This window comes from Henckelia pumila, chromosome 2, assembly GCF_033568475.1.
Source record: "Henckelia pumila isolate YLH828 chromosome 2, ASM3356847v2, whole genome shotgun sequence".
Classification (NCBI taxonomy): domain Eukaryota; kingdom Viridiplantae; phylum Streptophyta; class Magnoliopsida; order Lamiales; family Gesneriaceae; genus Henckelia; species Henckelia pumila.
In genome coordinates, this window is record NC_133121.1 from 166,609,180 (window position 1) to 166,618,605 (window position 9,426).

General features: G+C 36.2%; 1 protein-coding gene across 2 annotated transcripts; it reads left to right on the forward strand.

Moving 5' to 3' along the window:
• The first annotated feature begins 415 nt into the window (after positions 1–415).
• Positions 416–4,763, forward strand: LOC140881612 (uncharacterized). Of its 2 annotated transcripts, none has more exons than XM_073287062.1 (5): positions 416–565; positions 2,105–2,264; positions 4,070–4,121; positions 4,295–4,361; positions 4,464–4,763. In XM_073287062.1, the coding sequence occupies exons 2-5, from the start codon at positions 2,109–2,111 to the stop codon at positions 4,552–4,554; spliced, it is 366 nt and encodes a 121-aa protein (XP_073143163.1). In that variant the 5' UTR covers positions 416–565; positions 2,105–2,108; the 3' UTR covers positions 4,555–4,763. The 2 variants fall into 2 exon arrangements, with proteins under 2 accessions (XP_073143163.1, XP_073143164.1); XM_073287063.1 differs by lacking the exon at positions 416–565 and adding an exon at positions 580–889.
• The last annotated feature ends 4,663 nt before the right edge of the window (positions 4,764–9,426 follow it).

The window sequence follows — 9,426 nt, forward strand, 5'->3', positions numbered from 1 at the left end:
GAAAAACATATTTATACTCAAAATAAATTTTAAAATATTGTATAAAAAATTAATAAAAACTTTTTTATAAAACTTTTTTCAAGCACTTGCCTAAAGAAGGTATAAAATTTTATAAGAATTTATATTCAGAAATTATACAAGGCTGTGTTCTATGGATTTCCGTTAGATTTCGATGGATAATTTTATTATTTTAAATAAAATAATAGATTAAAATTTAAATCGACAATTAACTTATGTTAACTTTACTTATTTGATTACTAATACAAAGTGGAATAAATTCCAAATGACAGTATGATTATATAAACATATAAATAATATACTTGAAGCTTATAATTTTCTTTAGCTAAACAATAAAAATATGTTTGAATATTTTCGAAATCCATGAACCTGAAATTCAAGATGTAATCCAAATGAAGTTTATTTCATATCGCACTAGTGACGCTTTCCGATAAAACCGTTTTTGCTAAAGTCGCTACTTGACATCTTGGCTTTTGGTGCATTTGGGCGATTTTCTGTGCCTCGATCCAAATTTCCCAGTGTCAGATTTTGACTCAATTCCAATAAGGTGAGACTCAATCCCCACTTGTTGAAACCCTTGTGAAATTTCAATTTTGTTTAGAGATCGGGGTCTGTAATGAATTGGGTTTTTGCTAAATTGCTAGAAGTGAACTGCATCGCAGATATGGGCCATTTTTTTTTACTCGTTTAGTTTAGCTGCACTTTATTTTCTGTTTCTGTTTCTGTTTCTGTTTCTGTTTCTGTTTCTGTTTCTTTGAGTGAAATGGCATTCGAGTTTATGTTGTATCGAGTTGGCAAGCCGCAATTTTGTAGATTATGTGGTTCATTTTGAAGTTCAGAAGTTTACTCACGTCACGATCGGATTTCATGGGTGAGCAGGGTTGGTTGTCCCAAAAAATCGTGAAAATTTTATTGTTTCTGATTTTTTTGTTGTTGGAGTTCACGAGGTTTGCTCCAAACTATGTTAAATCACCCCTTGATGAAATTATTGGGTTTGTCACGGTATATGCTAAATTTTATGGATAAAAAGATGGTGTGGTGAAGCAGCAAAATAATGTGTATGTTTCTGTGTGCAAGCAAGCATAGCTGTTTTTGTGTGTTTATGTGAGAAGATTGACCGCTCTTGTGATTTCTAACCGGTAATTCTTGTGATTTCTAACCGGTAACGTGGAGCTTTATTTGAATAGATGGGAATGTAGATTGCTGACTTCCAAAAAGGGACACTACCAACTTGGATTTGAGATTAGCATATCACAAATGTTTATGAGTTTCCTGTTTCTTGAATTGAAATCATGTTTGGGGACAACAAGATGATCCAAAATCTTGGGATATTTTTCTGTGTTTATGTTTTCTACCATTGGTGGTCTAATAATCAATTTATGTATATCTTTAGAACTTCAGAATTATGATTTCTTGTTGGGTGAAATGAATTTTTCACTCTGAAATGAAAGGGCATGTGAGCCAATATATGATACGTGGACTGGGACATTGCAAATTTGAGATAGAAAAGAAGTGGGCTGGAGCATATGCATGAGCATCCAAATAAATCTAGGACTTGTAATCTACAGCTGCCCTGCTTGGAGTAGGCTCAGTAATTAGAAAACTATGTATTACCGCTCGTTTTAAATTGCTTGAGTAATAAACTGTAGATCATGTTGTGAGAGAGAATCATATTGATGAAGAATGAGGATATTTAGTTGTTCGATCCATGGTTGGAAGCATGACCAATTAGAAATTTGTGGTTATTTGCAATTTTTTAGCTTTTGCATTTGAATCATTGTTGAATATTTTTTAGATTTGGGATTCCATTCGTGTCTTTTAGATTTGGTATTTCGTTTCGTTTCCTCGGCAACTCTTGATCCATTTCAAATATTATACTTTAGGAATATTTCATATTTCTTAGCTACTCATTAGAATTATTTCAAGCTTATCTCAAGTTTTTACTGGATACATGTGGCTAGTTTGCATCATATAAATTCTTCTAGTTACTAGTTTTTGCCATCCGTTGGTTAATTTGGTTTTAAATTCATTTGGTAGCATTCTGATGAGTTTATTCGTGTCTCTCAATTTGTCGATGTCATTTAAGTACCATGGCTGCAGCTGGGAATTCAATGCTATACTCATTTCTCCTATTCGTTGCTACTCTATCTCTACAAGAAGTGTATAGATCAAAGTTAGCATCTTCGGAGTTATTTACTATTCTTGGAGGATTCACCAGCTCTCTCGTATTCCTTTTGCTTCTAACGGTAAGAAAGTTTTCTGTCAACGGGTTTAGTTACTATAGCATAACTGTATAAGGCATGGTCTGAACCTTTTTCACATACTATTTTGTATCTGAATCCTGTGCTAAGACAATCCTCCTTCATGAACAATTGGAGCAGTGTGTATCATTAGTGTTGTATCAAAGAAGTCCAGGACTGTTAACTATTAACTTCCAATTCTTTATTGTTAGGAAAAGATTACCAGCGTGTAAAGCGAGACTCCTTTATATTGTAAATACACTTCTTTTTTCCTCACAGCTTCTTCTTTTTTAAGTAGTTTCTTTGTCCGAGATGTGCAAGTCTCGGGTCAATGCTCAAGTCCCGTCGGTTGTGCGGACAGTTTCATTACATTGTTGTAATTGATTACTTGTAATCTTGTACTTGTACTCTAAAAAAAATATATTTTTTTCATTTCCTAATCTTGATCATTAGTCTTTGAGATCGCATCTTCCCATGTAGAGCAATCTACATAGCCTTGTAAAGATCCTTTTCTCACATGCATTTCACAATGTTTGGTTTAAATTGGGACTTTTGGGGGAATGTTACGGAATGTAAAATGTGTACTCGGTATTGATTTGGGAAAACGAATTGTTACTGTAGATTTTATATTTTGTTAGAAAAAGTTGAATAAAATTATTTTTGAATTTTAATATAGTATATTTTGGTTTAATATAATATAATGATAGAGTAATTCTGGGAAGTGATGAAAAAGTTTACTTCAAAGTAATGATTATATTAGAAGATTTTAAAGAGAGGGAAACTTTTTTTTGAAAAAGAGATTAATGGTTTTTATATTAGTTTTGGGATGAAAAATTGTTTGGGGAACAGGCTTTGCCAAGATTTTCTTGTTTTTCCTTACGCTCAATTCTTTGGATTTTGTGTTAAAATCTGATTCACTGTTGAAAATTTTTTCATCATTTCATCTGCCGTAGAGCTGATCTCATAGGAATTTTTGCTCCCTTGTCAAAGCATGCACGCACTTTGCAAAGTCATATGTAATGGCTCATGACTCCTAAAAGTTATGTTACTTGAGCAACACAGAACGAGGCATGCCTTTATAATTGCATTATAATTGGTGCATTTTTTGCTCTTGGTATCAGATATTTGTTTCACCATGCCCGGCATTCTAAGTAGGAATGTCAACATGCTGGGTGGTCCAGGCCATGGGCCAAAACTTAGCCCTGTCAGTAAAAATTGGCTTATAAAAACAATGCTCAGTTAGCTAGCTTGGCATGATCGGATTACTGAGATGGGGTTCGGAGACCAGTAGGGCCGTCTTTTATTTATTTTTTTCTTTTATTTTGGTTTATATTATTGATTCAATATCTTAAAAATAAATTGTTGTGTCAAAACAAAATTATTTGAAAAATAATTAATTTTTTTATGATGCAATGATGTAATACAAACATGAATTCCATCTTATCTATTAAATTACTTCAAATACCTAGATTTTATTTATGATATATTAATATTTAGTAGGTAATGGGGTTGGGTACTTGTTTTTTTTAATTCGAAATGAACATGCTATATGGACCGTCCCAGACATGAGAAGCAAACCCACCCGATACCCGTATCCCTGTTTTAGCTCAGGCAAGATCAAACCACCGGGTTTACCAGTCCTAATTGAAAGCCCTAATCATAAGAACCATAAAATTGAATTCAACCCTCCACCTAAACCTGGAAAATTGGTGTTTTATGATTGTGTGAGTAATTTGCTTTGTTTAATTTGATTGACTGATGCTTTATGAGGTGATTGTGGTAATTACCTCTGACCTGATTTTTGTCTCCAGTTCATCGGAAACTATCAGGAAACAAACGGTATCAAGACGGGATGGGGCACTGGTAAGTGGGGTTGTTACTTTGACAAATACGGAATACCTTTGTTTCATTTATTCACATCAAAGCCCGAAAGGTGGTCAAGTTTTGCATTGTCATCTGAGGGGGTCACCAAACATCATAATATTTTCAGCATCACTAGCTTGCTTCTTCATAATTTTCTTCTTTTCTTGATGCAGTTATAATCGCTGAAGTCGTGGCGCTTGTAGCTGCTAGCACTGTTCATCGAGTTTGTATCACAACCTGGTATACTATGCATGTATTCACATTAAAAGAAAGAATATAAACCTAAAACCATTGAACTGATCATTATTTACAAAGTTTCTTGGTTTCTTGATATATTTGCAGCTTTCTCTTTTCGGCTGTGCTACTTTATGAGGTCAATAAACTTTCTGGAATCATGCTCAGCAAGAGTGAATCCAAGGCAAAGAGATATTGATTTGGGTGGTTCATATTAAGAAGAAACGAAACCATAATTCTCCCTCCCTTCGGTTTTTTTTTATTCGTGCACTTCTTTTTTCTGGACTTGTTAGTTAGATGAGTAGACTCAGAAGTCACTTATATAATTCAGCAAAAAAATAGTTTGACTTATCAAATCATATATAAAGTTGAATGCAAATCTAATTGCTCTGTTTTTACCATATATAATATATTATAGCTCATTTTTATTTGTTCTGTTTTTTGAAATAATTATTCAATATTTTTTCGTGATACTTGTAGCTATTATTCGTAGGTGTGCATCCGGTAAATTCTTGGGCTGAATTTTTGGGTTAACACAATAGTTGTTAATCATGTTAGCAAGGTAAATAATACTTCTTTTGAGTTTATTATTATTATTATTATTATAATATTTGATTTGGCTGCAATAAATGAAAAATAAGGGAGTCACCTAGCATAACACAACCACAGAGTATTAGTTGATGCATAGTTGTCAAAAGCGCAGAAGCGCTCGCTGAGGCGCAATGCCTGCGCTTCATTGTGCTTCAAAGCGCACGACTTCTATGAAGCTTGCGCTTTTTTGCTCCTTTTGCTCTTTTTTGCGCTTTTTTTGTGCTTTGCGCTTCATAGAAGAACATTGTTTCAAAATTTTTTTTTGAGTTTTAAAGTGCAATTTACCCTCTATTTACCCTAAAAAAACACAGAAACCCCAACATCACATTGCCTTTCCTCCCCAATGCCTCTGCCCTTGTGTCATCTTGTCATTTGCCCTCGTGTCATCTTGTCATTTGCCCTCTGCATTTTAGTATTTGATATTAAAAAGATGAAGATTATGATGATTTCAAATTTGATGTCTTATGTTTCATAAATTTTATTTAAAAAGTGATTTTTATTTTATTTTTTAAGAATAATTTTTTATTGCGTTTTACTTCCGTAAAGCATGCGCTTCGCTTTGCGCTTAAAGTCCGAAGACACTTGAGCGCTTTAATGCGTCTTGCGCTTTTGACAACTATGAGTTGATGGAGCCTAAACTTTTGTACCTAAATATTTATGACGACATGTGTGGTAGTTCGACTTTTTAATTAAGCTAATCAAATATTTAATAATGTTTACTTGGTCAAAACATGGTTAGGAGATCCTCATTTGAGAGATCGTCGTTTGAGTATTTTGTGAAACGACCTTAACTCTATAATTAATAAATAAATATGCGGAATTTTTTTTTTAAAAATATGTGCATACATGCCCATACATATATGCACAGAATAAATAGATTTAGAAATAATTAACTTGAATAAAAATAATGCAACAACTCGAAAACTTAACATTTCATAATTTAAATATCTGAGTCATGCGTTAAAATAAAATACTGACCAAAAGTGAAATAAATTAAAGGTTTGCATGCACTGAAAATTACTCAAATAAAATATCCCGAATCACAACCACTGAAAATAATTAAAATGTAACATGCTAAAAATTCGAGACATGCATAAAGACTCAGACAACGGTCACGGGGATCACTGCCAGTCTGCTCATACGTCCTCGCCTCCGGTGGGTACTACGTCCTCTACGTACTCACCTGCACCATACCAGTGTAGTGAGTTTAGAAGCCCAACATGCTAACATAACAAGGATTTAAAATAATTTAAATCACTTTAATACTAATACATAACATATACAGGAATGAGCATGCTTAAAATAATATCATGACATAACATAACTTAAATTGACTTAAATATCATAATCATACATAATACATAAACATTGTTGAGCAAATTATTTTCTAACATCGCATGGTTGTATCCATAGTGTAACCTTAAATCATACATCAAATACTGATCAGCGTGGAAACCAACGTACGTGGCGGTGATGAATCACCTCTTAAATTGGCAGTAAACTGCCCTTCAATAGTTCACATATGGGGACGAGTCCCCCTTAAATTGTCACACTACTTCAACTTCCAACATAAAATATTTTCTTTTGCTCAACCTTAAACATTAAATCATGCATAAAAATTATTTCATGAATGCATGTACTTAAATAAAATGTATGTCCTTCATATATATTTAATTTAATTTCATACTAACATATAAATATTAAAAATAACTTCCATGCATAAAATAATTAAATATATATTCAGGACACATGCAAATTTCTCATGGATTGTACTGAACTGCTGGCCCTAACACTCAAGCCCATTTACTTGAATCTGGCCCATTAACACTGAGACTGACCCATTAACATACTTAAGCCCAACATTACATTTCTAAGCCCAATTAATTAATTAAAGCCCATTATAACACTCCTGGCCCAATAACAACCTATTCTGGCCCAATGGGCCCAAAAGCCCAAAGACTGGCCCAATAACTTCCATGGGCCCCCAAGGCCTTTAAAAATTAGAGGACTCACTTAATTAATTAAATTAAGCCCAATAATAATTAAATTTAACCCAAATAATTAAATGGAACCCAAATCATTTTATTTCAAATTAAATGGCCCAAAAACCAATTAAATCATAAAATACTTTAAAATTAAAAAGACTCGAGCCCGGCCCACCAACCCGGACCCGGACCAACTTAACCCGACCCACTACCCTACTGACCCGACCCGGACCACTCAGACCCGGCCCAGACCCCGAAACCAGCCCCAACCCGTGACCCCCTCCCTTGCTTCCTCTCGGCCGAGAGCAGCAGACCTTCCCGGCCTGCTGCCGGCCAGCTCCGGCCGCCCCTGGCCGGAGCCCTGCCGCCCAGACGTAGCCCACGTCTGGGCGGTCCCAACCTGGCCCTAGCCCTGACCCCATGCACGTCCTAAACCAAGCCCGAACCCCACTTCCCTCGAACCCTAGCTGCGCAATCTATGGAGGCCGATCTGCACTTGGTGGTTTCCTGGGCTCGTTTGGCTCGAGCCACTCGAGCCATTCGAGTCTAGGCCTCCCTTACGCATCCTAAATCCCCTTGACCAGCAGTAGCACGAATCATGGTTAAGAAAAACATGAATATGATCAAGAAACGCAAGAACACACGCATAAAACCCGCACTGTTCTCGTTTTTCTGAAAATTGTTGGAGAAATCTGATGCTCACGCACACACACACATAAACACTGATATGGCACATTAAAAACGAAAGAAAACATGCCTTACACCATTAAAAGAAGAGGTAGGAGCGTGTAGAACGAATCCGTGACGACGGGACGACGAACAACCTTGAAGCTTCGAAGAAAAACGTCTATGGAGCCTTCTTGGAGGCTGCTGATCGGTCAAAGAAGAATGAAGATGGAGGTGAGGCGGCTGAGTGAGTGGAGGCGTGTGTGTGTGGGGTTGGGTAGGCTAGATTAGTCTAAGTTTTTTTTTATAATTAAAATAGATTTTAGGATAATTGAAAATATTATAAAGGATATTAAATATATAACTTAAAAAACTCTAAATAAGAAGTAAAATCTGATAACTAAATTAAAATCCCGAAATATTAAATTAAGGAAATTTTAAAAATACTAAAAAGTCATTATTTTGGCTTATTTTGAATAAAACGGAATCCTAAAATTATGTAAAATTAAATACTAAAAATATTGAGGTAATAAAACTCAAAATAATACTTTTGGGCTCTTAAAAGGCTCATGAAATAAATTGGATAGAAAGTTTTCATTTCGTCCGTCCACGATCCCGTCTACGCGATAAAATAATTCAAATACCAATAATTCATAAAAATCACTAATTATGGGTTAAATGCTTGAAAATAATTTAAATCATACACAAATAATTCACATAATAATTTAACCCATAATCTAAAATTTTAAATAAATAAATTTCCTAATTATGCATGCGAATTTACGTATTTAAAATACCGGGTGTTACAATTCCCCCCCCCCCTATAAATTGGATTTCGTCCTCGAAATTAAAGTACTTACCCGAACAACTCCGGGTAGCGAGTCCTCATATCTGCCTCGGTCTCCCAAGTAGCTTCCTCCTCCGATTGATTCAGCCACTGGACTCTGACCATCGGTATGACACGCGTCCTAAGACTCCGCTCCTCCCTAGCCAAGATCCGTATAGGCCTCTCCTCAAATGCTAACTCCGGTGTCAACTGAAGAGGCTCAAAATCCAACACATGTGACGGGTTCAAGATGTATCTCCGAAGCATGGATACATGGAATACATTGTGCACTGCCGCTAGCCCTGGTGGTAGAGCTAAACGGTAGGTCAACGTGCCAACTCTCTCCAAGATCTCGAATGACCCTATATATATCGGATTAAGCTTGCCTCTCCGGCCAAACCGCACCACTCCCTTCATAGGTGACACCTTCAGGAATACGTGATCACCTACAGCGAACTCCAAATCTCGTCGTCGAGTATCTGCATAACTCTTCTGACGACTCTGAGCAGTCCTCATGCGCTCCCGAATCTGTGTCACAATATCAGCTGTCTGCTGCACAATCTCAGGTCCGAGTAAAATCCTCTCACCGACCTCATCCCAATGCACAGGAGATCTGCACCTCCTCCCGTACAATGCTGCATAAGGAGCCATACCTATAGACGACTGAAAACTGTTGTTATAGGTAAACTCCACTAATGGCAGTCTAGTCTCCCACGAGCCCTGAAAGTCGATGACACAAGCTCTCAGTAGATCCTCGAGAACCTAGATCACTCTCTCAGACTGACCATCTGTCTGGGGATGGAATGCTGTGCTGAACAAAAGTCTAGTCCCCAAAGCTGTGTGCAGACTCTTCCAAAACGCGAATGTGAATCTCGGATCTCTGTCTGACACAATCGACACTGGTATGCCATGCAGTCTAACAATCTCCTTGATGTAAAGCTCTGCATACTGTGTCAATGAGTAAGTAGTCCTCACTGGTAAGAAATGAGCTGACTTGGTGAGT

Coding starts and splice junctions, on each gene's coding strand:
- LOC140881612 (XM_073287062.1), top strand. CDS start 2,109: ATGGCTGCAGCTGGGAATTCAATGCTATACTCATTTCTCCTATTCGTT. Junction 2,265..4,069: donor TATTCCTTTTGCTTCTAACG/GTAAGAAAGTTT, acceptor TTTTGTCTCCAG/TTCATCGGAAACTATCAGGA. Junction 4,362..4,463: donor CGAGTTTGTATCACAACCTG/GTATACTATGCA, acceptor ATATATTTGCAG/CTTTCTCTTTTCGGCTGTGC.